Source organism: Panthera tigris, chromosome E1 (assembly GCF_018350195.1).
Source record: "Panthera tigris isolate Pti1 chromosome E1, P.tigris_Pti1_mat1.1, whole genome shotgun sequence".
NCBI lineage: Eukaryota > Metazoa > Chordata > Mammalia > Carnivora > Felidae > Panthera > Panthera tigris.
Genome location: NC_056673.1, coordinates 2,726,924 through 2,746,528, shown reverse-complemented (window position 1 = coordinate 2,746,528; position 19,605 = coordinate 2,726,924). Strand labels below are relative to the sequence as shown.

Here is a 19,605-nt window from a genome sequence, read left to right as displayed (position 1 = left end):
GCCCGGGAGCCCAAGACGCGCGTGCGCGGCTCCCGCGGCACGGATTGGCTGGGGGAAGTATGGGGCGGAGTTAGCGCCCCGCCACTGCTGTTGGGGAGCGGGTTGGGCGGGGCGCCGCAAAAAACCGGAAGTGTCTAGTGACGGGCACGGGGAGCAGTTCCGGTGAGTCCGGGGGAGGGGTTCCCGCCAGCTGGGGGAGTCAGGGGCCGAAAGCTGGAGCACCGGGGCTGTGGGCGGTCTCGGAGCGAGGCTTACATTCCCTGCCCTGCAGATGACTGTTCACAACCTGTACCTGTTTGACCGGAATGGAGTGTGTCTGCACTACAGCGAGTGGCACCGCAAGAAGCAAGCGGGGATCCCCAAAGAGGAGGTGACGAGAGGGCCCCGCGCAATCCGGGTGACCTCGCATCTCCAAACGCACACAGTCCCGGCCCAGCCCTTCCTCTCCAAACCCCGGCTGGTTCCCACCCCTACCCCGTCTCCTTCAACAACCGAGAGCTAACTAACTCTGTCCCTCTCCCCTAGGAGTACAAGCTGATGTACGGCATGCTCTTCTCTATCCGCTCCTTTGTCAGCAAGATGTCCCCGCTAGACATGTACGCTGAGTCAAAAGGGATGTTGAGGGAAGGAGGGCCAGTCTTGGAAATTTGGGAGTGCGGGAGACTTTGTGGAGTGGAAGAGACATTGGACCCCAAGAGAGGGGAAGGAGACAGAGAGAGAGGGGCTGAGTCTGGAGCGAGAGTGCTGGGGCTGGCCAGAACCGGGGTGGGGAAGATCTGAAGGTAGAGAGGTTGCGTGCAGGGGCCGAATTGAGGGGTGAAAATGGGAGGTGTCTCTACCAAATGAGGCTCCTACAAATGAGGTGTTTAGGGAGTCCACCTAGACGGGATCTAAAGTCTCTCTTTGGGAGAGATTATGCTCCCATTCCTTAACGTCCTCATCATCTCTGCAGGAAGGACGGCTTCCTGGCCTTCCAAACTAGCCGTTACAAACTTCATTACTACGAGACACCCACTGGGATCAAGGTTGTCATGAATACTGACTTGGGCGTCGGACCCATCCGAGATGTACTGCATCACATCTACAGTGCGGTCAGTGCCAGCCCCTGGGACCCTTCCTTCCCCTAAAGCTCCTCAACAGCCAGGGCCACTTAGAGCCTCAAGACTCCTTCCGCTTCCCTGCCCTAATCTTACTGTATCATGGCTCTGTTGAAGTCAGGAGTTTCCTGGGGACCCTTTATGTCCTTAAACACCACTGCTTTCTCCTCAGGAAGGGCTTGACTCCCAGCCCTTAATCCTTTTGCATTCACACACCCCTGAGGTTATATACTAGGTTTGGGGTTGAAAATAAGAAGTTACAAAGCCTGGCTCTAACACCCTTCCCCTCCATAGCTGTATGTGGAGCTGGTGGTGAAGAATCCCCTGTGCCCGCTGGGCCAGACTGTGCAAAGTGAGCTCTTCCGCTCCCGACTGGACTCCTACGTCCGCTCTCTGCCTTTCTTCTCTGCCCGGGCTGGCTGAAGGAAGCACTCTACCTCACCCGCCAGGAGAATCGCTGTCTGCCTGGGGCGCTGCCTAACCTGTTTGACGTGAGGGCTCCCACTGCATGCCCCTCTACCCCCTCAAGCTCCCCAGCAGCCCTCCCAGGACAACAGCCTAAAGCCCTCCCTGGTGCCCTCCCGGCCCAGGCAGGAAGCCCGCAGGAATCCTCACACCTCCAAACCAGGCCCTCTCCAGTTTTATCTCCTACCTGATGCTGCAAAAGTACAGAATAAACTTTTGGTAACCGTTTGCAGCCTAAGCGTGTCAGTTTGAGTGGTTGATTGGGGTCCTGCCCCACTCACGAAGGCATTAACCAGGATGGCCACATCCCCTGAGCCTGTAAAGGGGCTTTGTCATGGGTTATGTCCAGATAAACCCGTTGTGAGTTTAAAATGTCGTAAGTCGAAAATGCATGTAATACACCTACCAAACATCATAACATAGCCTAGCCTACCTCACATGTGCTCAGAACACTTACATTAGTCTATGGTTGGGCAAAATTATCTAACACAGAGCCTATTTTATAATAGTGTCGAGTAGGTCATGTGATTTATTTATGTTTTTATTTTATTTTTTTATTTATGTTTTTATTTTAGAGAGAGAGTGTGGGGGAGAGGGGGCAGAGGGAGAGAAAGAGAGACTCTTAAGCAGGCTCCACGCAGAGCGTGGAGCTTGGCACGGAGCTCAATCCCACGACCCTGGGACCATGACCCGAGGTGAAATCGAGAGTTGGACTGCCGCTCAACAGACTGAACCACCCAGGTGCCTCTCATGTGATTTTCTGAATACTATACTGAAAGTAAAAAACAGTACGATGTAAGTGTATCAGTGGTTTACCCTTGTGATCCAGTGGCTGACTGGGAGCTGAGGCTTCCTGCCACAGCCCTGCATCAGGAGAGAGGTATCATACAGTATATTACTAGCCCAGAAAGATCAAAATTCAGAGTATGATTTCTACTGAATGCCTATTGCTTTTGCACCATCACAAATTTAAAAAAATGTAAGTCAAACCAGAAGTGGGGACCATATGCGTTGACATTTTGGACTGGATAAACCCTTGTCAGGGGCAAAGGGGCCGTCCTGCGTTTTGTCCTGGCCGCCGCTCACTAGCTGCTGATAGCACATCCCCACCCCCCAACCCCAGGGGTGACAGTCAAAACTGTCGCCAGACCTTGCCACACGACCCCTAGGGGTAAAATCGCCCCCAACTGAGACCCACTGTGCCGAGGAAGGCCGACCTGCCGCGGGTCCCAGGGGCTCCGATAACCAGCCTCCCTCCTCCGGGCTTCCACCCTCCTCCCGGCTTCGCTAAGCACACAGAATATCCAAGCTGCGGAGCCTCCGGAGGAGGGGCTTATGCAGATGAGCGGCGGGCTTGGCTGGGAGGCGGGCGGCTTTATGCAGATGAGGGGGCGGTGCCTGCATGTTGATCATCTGGGGCCGCTGCCGACGCTACTGGGAGCCTAGCGGTCCCGCTGCGGTTTGGGCTGGGGTGGCATCTCTCTTACACCGCCACCCCTCGTCCCTGGGTCCCCATCCTCCGAGGACCGCCCTCGACCTTTACCCTCACCCATTTCCCCCTCCTCCCCGCACCAGGGCCCCCGTATCTGAGTATCTGCACTCGTGCCGCCCCCCGCGTCTCTCCCCTCCCGCCGCAAACCCCGCGACCTCCAGCAGCCCGCCCCCGTGGGCCCGATCCCGCCCCGCGGCTCCCGCCGCAGCCTCCTCCGCCTTCCCGCTCTCCCAGGGCTCGCGCCACTACACCCCCCGCCGGCCGTCCGCGCGCGGGCTTCCCTGTTCCCTCCTCCTCCCGCCCCCTCGGAGCCCCCTCCCCCGCCCTGGCCAGCAGACATGCAGGTGTCTATCGCTTGTACCGAGCAGAACCTTCGCAGCCGGAGCAGTGAGGACCGTCTGTGTGGACCCCGGCCGGGCCCCGGGGGCGGTAACGGCGGGCCGGTCGGCGGGGGGCATGGGAATCCTCCAGGGGGAGGAGGGTCGGTCCCTAAGGCCCGGGCCGCACTGGTGCCCCGACCCCCAGCGCCCGCGGGGGCCCTCCGAGAGAGCACCGGCCGAGGCACTGGCATGAAATACAGGTATGGTGGTGGCCGAGCAGCCCACCCCATCTGCTCCCCTTTCCTGACCCCTGAGGTTTCCTGGGATGCCTCCAGGACCCGTCAATCTTCGCTAAGATCCCAGTTCACTCCACCTCTTCTTCCCTTCACCGGGGCTCTCCCTTACTCGGTCCCTCTCTCTTTGTCTTCGTCGATCCCCTGAGTAGGAGAAAACCAACTTTACCAAGGCTGACCGGTCCTGTCAGAGCCAAGGGATGCCCCTGAACTTCCCTCCATACCCCCAGGAAGTCCAGGGATGCACGGATCTCCAGGCTGGGCCCCCTCTGGGATGGAGTGTCCTTGGGTCCGTGTCCTGGGAAGAGGGGGGAAGGAAACGGCTTCTCACTCTGGCCTGCTCAGGATGCCTGACCCAGATACTACCCCCCCTCCCTGCCCCAAGGGCTGGGTCTCCTGCCACCTTTCTTGGTGGGGAGGGGAGTGGGGCTCTTGGAAGCATGGGGCACATCTCTCAACCCCCTGCTGAGGGACAGGGGCTTGGTGGAGAAGGTGGACTGAATCATAACGGACTTTCTCGGAGACCCACTGGGCTCTCAGAACTTGCATTAGGGCAGAAGGGAGGGGCTCCTGCCTGGGAGTGAGCAGAGGTCACTGATCTGACCTGACTTTGTCACTTGAGCAATCTGATCTCCTCCATGTGTTGGCTTTGAGTGAGGAGGCCTTGGGAGGAGGGGGCTCTCTGGTTCAGAGACAGACTCCACAAGCCAACAGCAGTGGATGGAGGAAGAGACAGAGCTGGCCTTTCCTGTCATAGTCAGGTGGTCCCAGCTGCGTTTTGGGGGCCCATCAGCCTAGCCTGTCCAAGGACCCTTGCCTGCCTGAGTGCCTGAACTTGACTTGGTTTACCCCCTTCCGCCTCAGTGTCTGCCCTGTGGTATAGCACCCTCTATCTAAGGGTCTGATTTCACCAACTGACCACAATCAGCCTGTCACATTCCTCCCAGCCTTGAACTCCACACATCCCAGAGATGCCTGGAACGCAGACAAGACCCCAGCAGAAGAAATACACACCGGGCAGCACACCTCCCATGTGCTAGGAGGGACAGGGGCACTGGACATCGGCTCCAGAGTCCTTTATTTGTCCACTTGGGCTTTGGGCATAGCACTGCCCAATGCGGTAGGCCCACTGGATCTAGTTCCTTTGGACTGAGATACCCTGAGGGCTTCTGATTCTGGAAGGAGAGGAGCTGGGGGCTGAGAATATATGCCCTTAACGGAGGCTCCACCCCTTCCTGCCGCTTCTGTATCCTGCAGGAACCTGGGAAAGTCTGGTCTTCGAGTATCCTGTCTTGGCCTAGGTGAGTTCGAAAGAAGAGGAATGAAGGGAGGGGGCCTTCGTGGCTTGCCCCCCACCTGACTTCTCTCTTGCAGGCACCTGGGTCACATTCGGTTCTCAAATCTCGGATGAGGTATCAGTGATGGGACCTGGAAGCAGGGCCAGGGGCTGTGAGGGAGCCAGAAAAGAGGGATGTGGACGTGGAGAGCGGTTTGGACAACAAACAGGGAGAATGGCGGACCTGAGGCTGGGGACGGGGGGGGGGGGAGAATGTGGAGGCCAGGGCTGAGCTGCCATGGGCGGGAGTGCAGTGAGGGGGGTCCCTGAGGGCCAGTGGTTGGTCTTCATCTCTTTCTCTCACCTCCCTAGACAGCAGAGGACGTGCTGACAGTAGCCTATGAGCATGGTGTAAACCTGTTTGACACGGCTGAAGTGTATGCGGCGGGAAAGTAAGGACTGGGGTGAAAAAGCCAAGTTACCCTTGAAAGGCTAAGAGAACCTCGGGGCTTCTTGTTTTCCCTCTGGGGGACCTTGGGAATTCTGTTAACGCGAACTTCCGACCTTTCAGCCGAGGGGCCCCCAAAGCACTATGGGAATTGTAGTCCCAACAAGTTCATCTTCAGCTTAGGGGGCGAAGGGCGTCCTGTGCAATAAAACTGAAATAAAACCAACACCTATATCCTGGGCATCCGTTATGTGCGACGATGTGAGGATTACAAAGCTGAATTTTCAAACATGCCAGGCCACGCGTCACATACCCATGGCTTCACGCTGGGAGTAGCTAAACCCTAGATGAGCTCCCTCACCAACGCCCCCCCCCCCCCATCCCCCTGGCCTCTTCTCCATCTGGCAAACTCTTCAGCTTATCTTCAAGACTTGGCCCAAACGTCAGCTCCTCCGAGAAGCCATTGTCCAGCTCCCCAAACTGGTCACCACTCACCTCAGGTCCCAAAGCCCTTTATACTGCCCTCTGATGCACAATCTGTCAATTACTGGTTTATGTAGCCGTATTTGCTGCCCAACTGGGAGGCTCCTCCTTCCGTGAAATTTGTCTTCCTCTTCCTCATGTCACCTCCGTAGCTACGCAGAGCCTAGCACAGAGCAGTCACTGCTTGTGGGATGACAACACACCCTCCTAAGGCTCACGGTCGGAATGGTTAAACAAACCCAAGACACAGGGAGATACGCAAGGTTAAATAACAGGAAAACTAAAGTAATAGTCCGCCGAGACCATTTAAGACTTGTCACGTGTTAGTTAGCTCCTAATGAAGTGCCAAACAATTGGGTCAGTAAAAGTTATGGAAAGTGACAAGAAGGGCTGACCGTAGACTGTGGCAATCAGAGAACACTTTCAATGGAATGAAGCGGAATCCAAGCTGAGCCTTGGACCCTGTGGGGGATTTTGCAGAGGATCGAAGAAGGGAGAGGGCAACGCAGATGATTGGAACCAGACCAGAAGATGCAGCGTCTCCACCCACCCCCCACTTTACTACTCTGTTCTTCTCTCATCATCTTATTCTATCCCTTTGGCGCCTGGAACAGAACTTGGTACACAGTTGGTGTACAACTGAGATTTGTGGTGTGAATGAAGGCTAAAGGACTATACCCCTCCTTCTGGGAGCCCCTCTTATTTTGTCCAGGATGGTCTGACAGCCTAATGGGCTCCTGGCTTATGGTCCACTTTACGAGAGAGGAAATCCATTGAAGGGAAAGGTCGGGAGGAGGGGAAGGAACTGACCCACGCTGGCGGGATCAGTGCTTCTGCATTGTCTTTCTTCTAGGGCTGAAAGAACCCTAGGCAACATCCTCAAGAGCAAAGGATGGAGGTGAGACCGTGTTTTGAGGGGTTGCTGGGGAAATGACCATCCAACATCCCTTCTCTTGCTTGTCTCTCACTTTTTCCAGGAGATCAAGCTATGTCGTCACCACCAAGATTTTCTGGGGAGGACAGTAAGTGGCCGCCACACTCTATGTGGGGAGATCTACAGAGAATGCATGCAGGTGCATGGGAGAGGTGTGGGTACAGCTGCCACCCCAGGTCTGCGTCCTGCCCGTGAGGACCCACGCCATCCCAGTTTCTCATGGCACCAGGCCAGCCCCGGTCCCCTATCTTTGTCACACCTCATCTTTGACTTATCTTTTTCTGCAGGGCAGAGACCGAGCGAGGCCTGAGCCGCAAACACATCATTGAGGGTGAGAGTTAGGGGCTGGGAATCTGCCGGGGCTGGGTACAGAAGCCAGAGGAGTTGGGAACGTCTTCTGAGACTCTGAGTTGGAGGCTTTGAGTAGGGGAGTGGGGAGCTAGGTGGCCATGGCAAGGGGGTACTGTCTAAATCCTTCGGGGAAACTGAGGCTGAAGTGCTTACCTTCCTCTCCCCACCCCTTCCCCAGGCCTGCAAGGATCCCTGGAGCGCCTCCAGTTGGGATACGTGGACATCGTCTTTGCCAACCGCTCAGACCCCAATAGTCCCATGGAGGGTAAAACCAGCACCCCAGCCCTGACGGTCCCCCAAAGCAGCACTGCCTCAAACTCTCAGCAGGAAGCCAGCCCCTGCTCAGGAGGCCTCCCAATCTGCACAGTGGAGGCTCAGACCCCAGGTCTTAGATGGGGAGGGAGGTGAAGTGCAGTTACCAACCTCTCTGATTACACAGAGATGCCTGGGGTCTCGGTGGGGTAGGCAGAGGGCTACAGATATGGAGTCCTGGATGCCAGGGGTCTGACAGCGAGATGCCCTCTCTCCCGTGTGCCTAGAGATCGTGCGGGCCATGACCTATGTCATTGACCAGGGCCTTGCCCTGTACTGGGGGACATCCCGATGGGGAGCTGCAGAAATCATGGTGAGCATGCCGCCCCGCTTACCCCCTCCCCCCCCCCGTCCCACGACTGGTTCCCACCTTTCACGCGGCTGCTCCAAACCCCACTCCACCGGGGGAGGGGGAGTGGAAAGCCAGGGAAAAGAGTGCTCTGATCTCCGTCTCTTCCCCACCCCAACCCAGGAGGCCTACTCCATGGCCAGACAGTTCAATCTGATCCCTCCAGTGTGTGAGCAAGCGGAGCACCGTCTGTTTCAGAGAGAGAAGGTGCAGGTGCAACTGCCAGAGCTCTACCACAAGATCGGTTCGCAGCCCCCCATCCCTGCCTGTCCCTTGGCCTAACCGTCACCTAGATCCCTTTCCCCACATCCAGTCCTCTTCCTCCTAGGTGTTGGCTCAGTCACCTTGTCCCCTTTGGCCTGTGGCCTCATCACGAGCAAGTATGATGGGCGAGTCCCAGATACCTGCAGGGCCATCAAGGTGAGATCTGGAGGCTCGGGACGGCAGGACTGGGCTATCTGGGCCGCTCTGGGTGGTGGGGGAGTGGCCTTTTGCCCATTGTCCCTGGCCCCCAGGGCTACCAGTGGCTCAAGGACAAAGCGCAGAGTGAGGACGGCAAGAAGCAACAAGCCAAAGTCATGGACCTTCTTCCCATCGCCCACCAGCTGGGCTGCACTGTGGCACAGCTTGCTATCGGTGAGACACTGCCAGCCCTGGACCCCGCCGGGCCTCACCTCCTGCCGAGAAACCCCCAAACCCCAGACTGGTCTGTCCCTAAGGAGGACCCTCTTCCCCAGAGACACTTCTGAGGTGTGTACGCCCGCTGTTCTCCATCAGTTCTCTTTCTTATCTCCTCTGGCCCCAGCGTGGTGTCTCCGCAGCGAGGGTGTCAGCTCGGTCTTGCTGGGGGTGTCAAGTGCAGAGCAGCTGATAGAACACCTGGGAGCCGTACAGGTGAGACGGGGACTCGGAGGCAGAGCCCATCTCTGTCCCCTTCCCCAACAGTCAGGGCCTCGCTGTCCAACCCGTTATGGGCCTGGGAGCTCAACCACTACAGAGGCCCCACTTTGCAGAGGAGAGGCCCCGGAGGGACACAGGGCGAGGCAGGGGCGCGGCTGAGACTCTCTTCTCGCCACCTGGCCCCGCTGTGCTGCTCCTCTGGCCCTCGAACCGAACCGTACGCCCTTCAGCGCCCTCTCCGCCACTGCCTCCCTACAGGTGCTGAGCCAGCTGACGCCGCAGACGGTGACGGAGATAGACGGGCTTCTGGGGAACAAACCGCATTCCAAGAAATAGTCCGTCGAGGGGCGCAGGCACCCACAGCGGGGCCGCCGCCCCCGCCGACGAGCGCCTCCCCGCAGCCGCCCCCCTCCCGCCCCGATCCCTCCACGCCGCGGCTGGCCGGAACCGGGAGGCCCCGCCCACCAACGAGGCCCGCCCACTAACGAGTCCCGGCTTCGAGTAGCGCTGCGCATGAACAAAGCCATATCCTTCCGCGGCGGGGCTCGCCAGGGCAAGTAGTGCGCCGCCGCCCGCTGCGTCCTTCTAGGCCTTCCTGCTGACCCCGGGCATGAGTTACCGAGCCATCCCCTCTCTGCCACTTGGTCTCGCTCCCTTCTCTCTTCTCCTAGTCGCCGCCGAGGCCCGGGGGAGGGGGAGACACAAAAACAGGGCAGATCCCGGAGACATGCAAATTACCTCAACAGTGGCCCTTCATATGTCATCAAGGGGTAATAACCTAATAAGAAGTGAGTTGTGATGTCATCTGGGACAAAGGAAATGGGGCTGTGACCGTATCTGGTACAAAGGCAGCCAGGCTGGTCCTGGCGGGAAGGAAATGATCATCTTTGAGGACGCTGCCTCCCAGCAGAAGATTGGGGGGGGGGGGGGGGAGGCTCAAAATTAGCAGTAGTGTCAGTACTTTGCTCTTGCGAGAGGGGGTCTGGTGGGAAATACTGTGACATAACACTGACGCAGATCAAAGGAAATTCGATGGCAGATGTATACATATAGCATGTGCTGTCGAAAGTGGTTTGGGGGGGGGGGGCCTCTCCGAAAAGTTGGGCTGTGCTTTGCGGGGGGAGGGGGACATAGCATCAGCCTTTAGGTCACGGCAAAGACGTGGGGCTGACATAAAAATGTCCGGGGGTAGACTTTTGAGCCTTGAGCAGGATTTCCTACCCAGCAGTGGAGGCCTGCAGTCCTTCTAGCAATAATCTTAAAGCAATAATGATGGCCCCTCATCTGTAAGACTTCCCAGGGAACTTGTAAATAAAATCTCAGCTCGATCCCCGCTCACGGTGTCTGAAATTGCAAGGGGTCTCAGTCTCAGATATCAGGCCTTCACCTAGCTCCCTGCCTTTAGAAACTCCAATATTAGCTTTCTCTCCACTGACCAAGACGTCATGTTGCTAGTCACTTCCAGTCACTGCCCTCACCGGGGACCCAGGCCCCGACACCCCAGGCCCCCGTTTCCTTCCTTCCTTCGGTCTCTGCATGCCTCAGAACCCAGCCTTCTGGCTTCACCGTTGTGTCGCCGCTCCCTCTGACACCCATGCCTTTGTGTTTCAAGCTAACATTAGCCACACCTCTTGTATATCTCATTTCCCTTTTCCTGATACACACACGTGTGCCAAGGAACTACCTGGGCGGTTTTCTTGTGGCTGAACGGCAGGGGCTCCTCTGAGGTTGAAGCTGTGGGATCTGGTGAAGAAACGGTGCAGTGGAAACCGGTCTATGGTTGACATGATGCCGAGAAAGGGAGGGAAGGAGGCATCATAAAGGAAAAGAGAAAACCAGTGAAAGATCAGGCACGAGGGTGGCAGAAAAGCAAAGACTCAGATGGGATTATGTCAGACACTACCCCTTAATCTTCCCCTCCCCCCCAGGACTCTGATTTCCCTGGGACACAAAGTGGGCGGAAAGTTCCACAGATCACAAGACAGGGGAGGAGGATGAGCTTTGCCTGCCTTAAAATACAACCTCACCATCTCCTCTCTACCCATCCTCGCCCTTTCCCGATCCTGAAGCGAAGGGAGCGGAGTAAAACCCATTTCCAAAAAGAGAAGAGTCGGCAGCCTCCCCTTTGCTGGCTAGCAACCAACCGGATCCACTAATGAATACTTACATCCACGCCTAACATCTCCCACTCATTTTGGAAGGCTGGCGGAAACAAGGAGGTAAACCGTATGACTAAACCGTGATGATTATTTATTCTGTAACAAACATGCAAGGATTTCTAAATTCAAAATAGTATTCTCTTTAAATGGTTACCTCGGAGGATTATCCATTTACTTTAATAACGTCTCCCCCAACCCTTGGTCAAAACATTAAAAAAAAAAAACAACAAACCTGTTAGGAATTCCCTCCAGAGGCTGTCTGTAAAGCGGTCATAAGAAATCCTCCTTTGTAGTCACACCTCATTTACTATATTCATCACGTACCTTGTTCACTAATTTAACAAGTATTTATTTATCGAGTCCCACCGTGGTATGGCACAGGGATACAGCGGTAAACAAAATCAGACCCAGAACAGCCTGCATGGAGTTTACAGATGGGAGAGGCAAACCAGGCACCCCCCTCCAAAAACACAAATGTCTGTTGGTCAAAGTCCAGAGGCAAGCATGTGGTGTTACCTGAGGCTACAGTGGTATTTGACGAGGTGAGGGGGCTTACGGGGCGCTGGAGGAGGAGTGCGGGTTACTCACATGAAAGTAAGAGGGTTAGGGGAATAGGAGCTTTCTGGCAGAAAGAAACATGCATGCCAAAGGTCAAAACTAGAGAGAATGGAAGCCAACTGAGAGACGTGGGTGGGTTCAGGGCATACAGGACCTTATAGGGCACTTTGGAATGTTCTTTTCCTCCAAAGGGCAATAGGAAACCCTATCAGGTATCCATTGACACACACAATTCACCCCCAAAATTAGCTTGGCTGTTTTCTCTGCTGTTTTCACCTGGGCTCGCTCACGTGGCTGGATCCAGCTGGCAGGTCCGCTGAGTGGGGAAATCAGATGGCTATTGGCTGGAACTCCTCGGTTCTCCACGCGGCCTCATCTGCTGGTAAATTCCCTTACGTAACAGACTCAGGGCAGCGCGAGGGGATGAAGGCAGAGGCTCAAGGCCTCTGAAGGACCACGACATCACTTCTGCCATGTTCTGTCGGTCAAAGTGAGTCACAAGGTGAGCCCAGATCCAAGGGCTAGGGGAACAGACTCCCGTTCCTGCCGGGAGAAGCAGCAGAGTCACGTGACATAGGAACGTGAGGCCACTAAGTTATCACGACATTAACAGGTTTTGAGAAGGAATGGAAGTGGTGCGTGGTTAGGACCTGGTTGGGCTTGGGATCTGGGAAGGTCACTGTAAGCCATGTAGGGAGAAGCCTGGAGAAGGCCAGAATGGCTGTGGACAGACTGGCCAAGAGGCTCCTCCCAGGGTCTGGGCAAGAGACGAGGGCAGCTGGGACTGCTGCGGTGTTCTATCGGTGGGGAAAAAGTAGGTGGGTCAGGGAGACATTCAGGAGGCAAGACTAACAGGGCTATAGGGCTTGCTGAGAAGTTGCCCAAGGAAGTTTCGTGAAAGGAAGTGGGTGGGGTCAAGGAAGACACCTGGGTTTCTGGAGCTGGGCAAAGAAAGAGGTGGGAAACACTGGAAGAGGTGATTTGGACAAGGAAAGCACCACTTTGGGTTTCTGAAGACAAATGAGAAAGGAAAGGTCTGGGAGCTTAGAGTCTGAGGCTTTGGCTATCAAACACTTCGGAATCATTTATATAATCACATCTGCCCGAAATGGTTAACACGTAATCACCAACTGAAAATAAGAAAGGATGTGAGGAGGCCTCTGAGCCACAGTCCAAGGAGAAGTTCCGAAAAAAGTTTTGAATTATGACAGCATCGTTGGCGTAAGTAGATAGCTTCCCCCAAGTGACCACGAAGACACTACAACTCAGAAGTTCTCAAATATTTGCTTACAAGTAATAATATACCTCCTCGCAAAAAGAGTATCCTTTAGAGCTTTAACAGTCTACTTAAAAAACAAAACCAGCTTGGGGCGCCTGGGGGGGCTCAGTCGGTTGAGCGTCCCACTTGGGCTCAGGTCATGATCTCACTGCTCGTGGGTGGGAGCCCCGTGTTGGGCTCTGTGCGGACAGCTCGGAGCCCGGAGCCTGCTTCGGATTCTGTGTCTCCCTCTCTCTCTGCCCTTCCCCTGCTCATGCCCTGTCTCTCTCTCTCTCTTAAATATAAAACATTAAAAAAATTAAAAAAAAAAAAAAAGCAGCTCTACATTGCCTGTCAAAACTAGCAAATGTCATGGGCGTATAGCAGCGCCCCCCCCCCCCCCCCCCCCCGCCCCAACACCTGTATTGACCAAAAGAGATGGGTGTTGAAGATGTTGGGTATTGAGAAGCCAACACAACATAGGCTGGGGGCACGGGATAAAAACAGCTAACACATGGTGTTTCCTGTGGGCCAGGCCGGGTTCTAAGCACCTTACATATACAAACTCATCACTATTATTATCCACATCTTACAGACGAGGAGAGCAATCAGCCCAGAGACGTTAAGTAACTTGCTCAAAGTGTCACAACTCCTAAGTGCTGCAAGGTAGGATCTGAACTCAAGCCAGCTGGCCGTAGCGTCTGTGCTATTACCTTCCAAGCAAAACCTGAACGGTAGGGCCAGGAGAGGAGGGCCAGGAGGCAGCTGGGGTGGGTGTGGTCCCAGGAGGGAATGTGGGCTGTGTTCGGTCTTGTTTACCTGTGGGGGGGGATGTCAGACCCCTGAGTCAGAACTCATGCTGGGCTGCTTTGCTGAAACCATCACGGTGTGTGGGTGTCCAGGGCTGGCTCCTCAGGAAGGAAAGGATTCCCAGCATTCCTAGGAGGAAGGCCATCCATGGTCCCGGCATCTAGGTGCCTCCTTAGGTTGAGATGTCAGCTGAGAGGTGAGCAGTTTGAAGAGAATGAGTTTGGGAGGCCAGCCTTACAAGAACACAGGCAGGACGTGCCTAATAAAGTGAGTTGAGGGCGCCATCCGTGCAGATTGCCCAGGAGCCCCCTAAAGACTGGGCAGAATGGGCAGTGTCATGGACTTAGGCAGGAAGTCCGGGTGGGGTTGTGAACGAGCCTGAGCAACTGAACCAACAGGCCCAGCGGGCAGCAGAGACCTGGGCAGCGCCCTGGGCCAGCGCCGCAAGGGGCCTAGAGATCTGCACACAGAATTGAGGGGGCGCTGGCTTAGTGTTGGGGGACGAAGGAAGGCGCGGGGAGAGCGGGGTGGTGTGCCCCCCGCCGGCCCAGTCCCCCGCGCCACCCGGGGCGTCACCTACCTACCCCGCTCGGCCGTCACCTGCATTCCCGGCTTCGCGCCTCCACCGCCCCCACGCGTGCCGCAGCGGGGAGCGACCCAACCACCGGGGTGACGCCTCGAGGGGCGGGGTGTCGCTATTAAAACCGGCGAGAGGCCGCGGCGCCCGCCCCAGGAGTCGACCCAGGCCACTAGGACGGCCTGTTCGTCCAGCCCACGGAGCCGGCCGAGCCTGCAAAGCCCTCGAGTCCGCGGCGGACACCATGCAGCTCCTGGCGAGGGTGCCGTCCCTTCCGGAGCGGGGCGAGCTGGACTGCAGCATCTGCTACCGGCCCTTCAACCTCGCGGGCCGCGCGCCCCGCCGCCTGCCCGGCACGGCGCGCGCCCGCTGCGGCCACACGCTCTGCACCGCGTGCCTGCGCGAGCTGGCGGCGCGCGGCGACGGCGGCGTGGTGCGCCTGCGCCGCGTCGTCACGTGCCCCTTCTGCCGCGCGCCCACGCCGCTGCCGCGCGGCGGGGCCGCGGAGGTCGCGGTGGACCCGGACTTGTGGTCGCGGCTGGAGGAAAAGGCACGGGCCGAGCGCAAGCCGGACGAGGCGGGCGGGCCGGTGCGGGGAGGCGGCGACGCCGACGACGAGGAGGAGAGCGAGGAGGGGACGGGACCCGGGAGCGCGGGCTGGCGCGCGCTCCGGCGGCTGTGGCATCGGGTGCTGGCGCCCGCGCGCCGCTGGCGGCGTCCGCTGCCTAGCAACGGTGAGGGGCCGCCTGAGTGTGTGTGTGGGGGGGGGGGGGTTGGCTGCGGGGAGGGGGGTTGCGCCCGGGTTCGTAGGGCCTCGGCCGCGTCCCCCTGCCGCCACTGACCCTCCGTCTGTCCCCCCTAGTGCTGTACTGCCCGGAGATTAAGGACCTGGCCCGCATGACCCGCTGCACGCTGTAGCGGCGCAGCCTGGAAGCTGCGGCAGAAGAAAGGTGGGAGCTGCATTCTCGGGACACGCTCTAGAGCGGGGATGGAGGGGATGCCAAGGCTACCCCGGCCCCCCTTCCCGGGGCTGAGCCCAGGGCAGGAGGGACCGCATCGAGGCGTGTGGACGCCGAGCTGGGAGGCTTGTAGCAAATCGCCCCTCTCTCTGCGGACTGCGCCCGCCTCGCTCCCAAGAAGGTGGAAACAAAATCTACATCCCCGGGGGAAGGAGACATTGTTTCCTTAGCTGTGACTTTGGCTTTTGTCCAGGGAAGCGTGGAGGCACAGTAGGTCCTATTTTAGCGATTCCGTGTCCAGTGGTTGAAAAAAAATTTTTTTTAATGTTGTTTATTTATTTTTGAGAGAGTGACACACAGACACAGCATGAGCAGGGGAGAGGCAGAGAAAGAGGGAGACACAGCATCCGAAGCAGGCTCCAGGCTCTGAGCTGTCATCACAGAGCCCGACTCCGGGCTCCAACCCAAGAACCGGCCTGAGCTGTAGCTGGAGGCGCTCAACCTGAAGTTGGTCACTTAACTGCCTGAGCCACCCAGGTGCCCCATGGGGTTGAAAAAACATTTTTTTTAAGACATAATGGAAGAGGGGAGGCCGGTTTTTGTGTGCTGTTAATAATCCCGCTTCTCTGGCACCTTAGAAAGCTGAGAAAAATAAGACGTATTGGTTCCCTCCCCTCCCCGCCCCCCCCCCCCCCCAGTGCTGGTATGCTTGTCTCCCCATTCCCAGTGGTGTGTTGGTAAAATTATTGAGATGCCTGTCTGCTTCATTTCACAATCTCCCTTCAACCAGTTAGGGCAGGTATCAGAAGGTCCAGAGGGCGTTTTTTATCTGAGGCACCTAATTAGGGCCTATCAAGGGTAGGAAAGCCATTTGGTGAAGGCATCACATTTTAATCTTGTGATATTATCTGTCATTGTCACAGTCACAGGGAAAACACGGTCGCTACTGAAAAAATAAAAAAGATGCTCATCACAGAATTTTAAACTAGTGCCCCATAATTGGACAGCTTCTATCCTATGCCAGGATTCTATTTTAAAATCCTGTAAGTTACGTTAGGAGAGTATAATTATAGTTTAGAAACAGCAGCATCAGTGGCATTACAAAATCTCAGGATCCACACTTCAGACTCTTGAGTTGTGGTTTTTTTTTTTTTTTTAATTTCTTTTTTAACATTTATTTATTTTTGAGACAGAGAGAGACAGAGCATGAATGGGGGAGGGTCAGAGAGAGAGGGAGACACAGAATCTGAAACAGCTTCCAGGCTCTGAGCTGTCAGCACAGAGCCCGACGCGGGGCTTGAACTCACGGACCGCGAGATCATGACCTGAGCCGAAGTCAGACGCTCAACTGACTGAGCCACCCAGGTGCCCCAAGACTCTTGAGTTTTAACAAGAATCCTAGGTGATCTGCACGCATAGAAACATTTAAGAATGGCGGTCCACATCCTAGACTTGTGAGGCTATCACCATCTGCGGCGGAGTATTGAAAACAGTTGGGATAAGCGGTCTGCATTTTATTGGAGGTCGTAAAGGGACCTTCTGTCGCTGAAGAAATCTTTCACGTGCGCACTTATTATGTTGCACTTTTCCTGAGTTAAAAATGTGAATTTATGAAATATCAAACCTCAGTTTTTATAACTGTATCTTAGCGTCTTCCTGTCCTTGTCTTAGCCTGAATGTTCCCTGTTTGGGGAGGCCTTTCTCATTCACCTAATGTGGTCCCTTCCTTCACAGGTGCTCTGTTGCACAACTTATTTTGTTTTCAGATAGCGTGTGCCTTTCGTGGGTGTGAGCTCCAGGAGAGCAATGGCTGACTTGTGACTTGTATCCCCCAGGGCGAAAAGCAGTGTTTAATGTATAGTATGTGCTCAATAAATGCTTGTTGGGTAGATCTTTTATTTTTTAACACATTAGCCTCAAAACCTAAGTGTCTGGTCTCAACCTCTGAGCGGCGCTGGTCATGAACAGTACGTGTCAAGGAAGTATCTAGCAGTTCAGATCTTTGGCAAGTATGATCCCCCCCCAACTCCTTTTAAAAAAAAGGTGCTCTGCCCCCCACTTGGAACTGAGCCTGCGGGGCTGGACTGAACTCTACTGACTCCTGCAGGAACTCAGCAACTTGAAGGTGGAAAGCGTGATGAATAGGAAGGATGGGAGGCAGTTCAGAATCGTGCCCGGTCCCCTCCGCCCACTTCGCCCCTGCCCAGGAAGCCCTACCTGGTCTCTGATCTCAGCCTGAGGGCTGCGTGGTAGCCCGCTGCTCCCTCACCCTCCATCTCTACACTGAGTTCATCACACCAGGGTTGGGGTGGGAGAAAGAGCCTCGGAGTTTTAGTTGGTGATCCAAGGAAAAATAAGAAACAGGAAGTCAGGAGATTAAAAAAAAAAGAAAGGAAAAGAAAGATGGGTAACACGAAATGGCAGAAAGCAGTACCCTTTCTTTCCTTATTCCCCCCCCCACCAAAGAAGTCCCCCACTCAAAAATAACAGAGCACACAGAAAGGAAAGTATAATTTATATGTACAACCAATACACCTGATACAGAAGAGGGGATGGGGACAGCCCAGGAGTGGGGAGTGAAGAGACTGGGAAGGGGGCAGCAAGAAAGTGAGGGGCAGCGAAGAGGAAGTAGGGGTTCGCCATGCAAACTGCCCCCCTCCCCGGCCCCTCCTGGGGGGGAGGGTATGCCCGTGTCTCCCCAGCCTGCCCCCCGCTGTTTCGTTCTGGTCCCAAAGGCAAGGTCGTCCCCCTGACGAGGCCCCCTGCCTGACCCACTCAAATGTAGTCCGTATTCAGGCCTTCAGGAGGGAGGGCAGAAGTCCTCCGAGAACCTGAACCCAAGAGCCGGGGGCTCCCCCATGTCTGGCCTGTAGTATTTTCTCCCACCCTTTCTAGGTTACCCGGATCCCTAGAACAGATTGGGGAGCTCCTCTTTGGCTTGAGGGAGTATCGCCCAACCGTTACTCTCTCTGTGGGGGGTGGTCCTTGGTCCCTAGGGAGAGGGGCAGATTCCCAACACAAGATGCCGGTGCGCAGGAGGTAACAGCCAGTGATTCTGAGGCTTTATTCCGAGGCTGACCGGGAGTGGGCTCCCTCCCTTTAACTGCTCGCCCTCAGCATGGTGGGGGGGGGGGGGGGGGAGGTAGGGAAGGAAACATGCAGCCACCCCTCCTCTTCCCTTCCTCCCTCTCTCAAGTCCCCCTCCTCTCTTCAGAGCTGTCCCCCCCCCCCCGCCCCCCACAAAGTTCCTAAAGGCCAGGCAAGGCTAACCCCCACCTCCGCAGGGGATGGCGCTCGTACTGCAGGAGTAAAGACTGGGGAGGCTCCACCTCTTTCCTCCCCACAACCACATATCCAGAAGCTGTGTGTTGGGCGGGGGGGGCGGGGGGAGAAAGGGACTCAGAAGACCCCGCTAACCGCCTCCCACCCAGACCTCTTCGCACCAGCACGGCCTTCAAAGCGTGGTGGGAAAGGTGCACGGGAGGAGGGAGAGACAAAGGGCCCTTCTTGAAGAGAGGAGTCGTAGAGAGGGGTGGGGGGGCTCCTAGCCCAGAGGTGGCCCCAGGGGCGGGGAAGGTGGAGAATTGGCCGCAGGTCCCAGAGCCTGAGCTGGGGGGCGGCCCCGGGCACGAGGCCTGGGTGATGGGCAGGCCTGGGGTCCGGTCAGTCGTCTATACAGATCACCTCCCCGGCTCGGGGCTCCTTCCGATCCAGCCCGTCTGACACCAGTGCCCCCACCATTTCCTTCTCCTTCTTCACCAGCACCGGAGGGCCGTTGGTGGCGGCTGTGTGGGAAGGGGGTGAGGAAGGGTCAATCCTGACTCCGCTCCCAGACATGGCTTCCCGGCCAGAGCACTTCACTGCTAGGTTACCTCGTGCCCCTTGTGATTTTCCAGGGTGGCGGGGGGGGGAAGACGAGGGCGAACCCCTCTCATGTTCCAACTCCATTACCCACCCTCCTGACTTCAGCTTCTCTTCCCCAGAAGTAACCCAGACGGGGGAGGCTTGGGTAAGCAGGACCCAGCCACAGAACCACTGAAAGCCTTAGGTTTTTGGCAACGGCACTGGAAGGGAAATTAAAGGGTGGGAAGGCCAGAGCCCAGCACGACTCCACTCCGTGGAACAGTGGACACGTGCCCGTAAGCGGGATGGGCCGGAGCAGTAAACGGGCAGCTGAGCGGGGCTGAAGCTCGGAGAGGGGACTGGGAAGAGCGGGGAGGAGTCCCCGGCTGACCTGTGATGAAGGACCCTGCAGGCATCTGGCTGTAATTGGCGCCTGCGGCGGCCAGGGCCCCTACGGGTGCGGCGCTGAAGGCCGCCCCGTACCCCGGAGGAGTAGCGTACGGACCCGGGGGGAAGGCCTGCAAGAGAGAGCAAGCCCACGTTAGAGGCGCCAAAGCCTGAGAGAGAAAAGACGCCGTAGGGTGAACACGGGTCAACTCCAGAACTACTGAGCGCGTGGCATAGACGCAGGGAGCCTCGAGGGTGGGGAGCGTGTTGGAGCAAGGCGGTTTTCTGCACGGTCTAGAGTCGACGGGAACGTGGGCAGGAGAGTGCCCACGGG

The 19,605-nt window shown here is 56.6% G+C and overlaps 4 protein-coding genes across 14 annotated transcripts in view; 3 read left to right on the top strand and 1 right to left on the bottom strand.

The window, feature by feature from the left end:
- The first annotated feature begins 74 nt into the window (after window positions 1-74).
- On the top strand, window positions 75-1,790 carry TRAPPC1 (trafficking protein particle complex subunit 1). Its single transcript, XM_007091609.2, has 5 exons — window positions 75-162; window positions 272-370; window positions 526-596; window positions 953-1,091; window positions 1,392-1,790. Exons 2-5 carry the CDS (start codon window positions 272-274, stop codon window positions 1,518-1,520), a joined length of 438 nt encoding a protein of 145 aa, XP_007091671.1. The 5' UTR covers window positions 75-162; the 3' UTR covers window positions 1,521-1,790.
- Window positions 1,791-3,392: 1,602 nt separating this feature from the next.
- KCNAB3 (potassium voltage-gated channel subfamily A regulatory beta subunit 3) lies at window positions 3,393-9,351 on the top strand. The gene is made up of 14 exons (XM_007091647.2): window positions 3,393-3,634; window positions 4,925-4,968; window positions 5,042-5,079; window positions 5,316-5,395; window positions 6,728-6,772; window positions 6,852-6,896; window positions 7,096-7,139; window positions 7,338-7,424; window positions 7,699-7,784; window positions 7,944-8,064; window positions 8,149-8,240; window positions 8,336-8,456; window positions 8,626-8,714; window positions 8,979-9,351. Exons 1-14 carry the CDS (start codon window positions 3,393-3,395, stop codon window positions 9,054-9,056), a joined length of 1,212 nt encoding a protein of 403 aa, XP_007091709.2. The 3' UTR covers window positions 9,057-9,351.
- Window positions 9,352-14,326: 4,975 nt separating this feature from the next.
- The window catches only part of RNF227 (ring finger protein 227), a 12,252-nt gene continuing 6,973 nt past the window's right edge, over window positions 14,327-19,605 (top strand). For both annotated transcript variants that reach the window (XM_042967564.1, XM_042967563.1), the window contains exons 1-2: window positions 14,327-14,816; window positions 14,945-15,032. In XM_042967564.1, the coding sequence (XP_042823498.1) occupies window positions 14,327-14,816; window positions 14,945-15,000 (546 nt within the window). In that variant the 3' untranslated portion in view covers window positions 15,001-15,032. The remainder of the gene's footprint in view (window positions 14,817-14,944; window positions 15,033-19,605) is intronic.
- Window positions 17,540-19,605, bottom strand: part of CHD3 (chromodomain helicase DNA binding protein 3) — a 25,703-nt gene continuing 23,637 nt past the window's right edge. For 7 of the 10 annotated variants that reach the window (XM_042967544.1, XM_042967553.1, XM_042967545.1 and 4 more), the window contains 2 exons: window positions 19,276-19,402; window positions 17,540-18,826 (listed from right to left, as the gene is read on the bottom strand). In XM_042967544.1, coding sequence (XP_042823478.1) covers window positions 18,586-18,826; window positions 19,276-19,402 — 368 coding nt within the window. In that variant the 3' untranslated portion in view covers window positions 17,540-18,585. The remainder of the gene's footprint in view (window positions 18,827-19,275; window positions 19,403-19,605) is intronic. The other 3 variants (XM_042967551.1, XM_042967552.1, XM_042967554.1) reach the window with 1 other exon arrangement.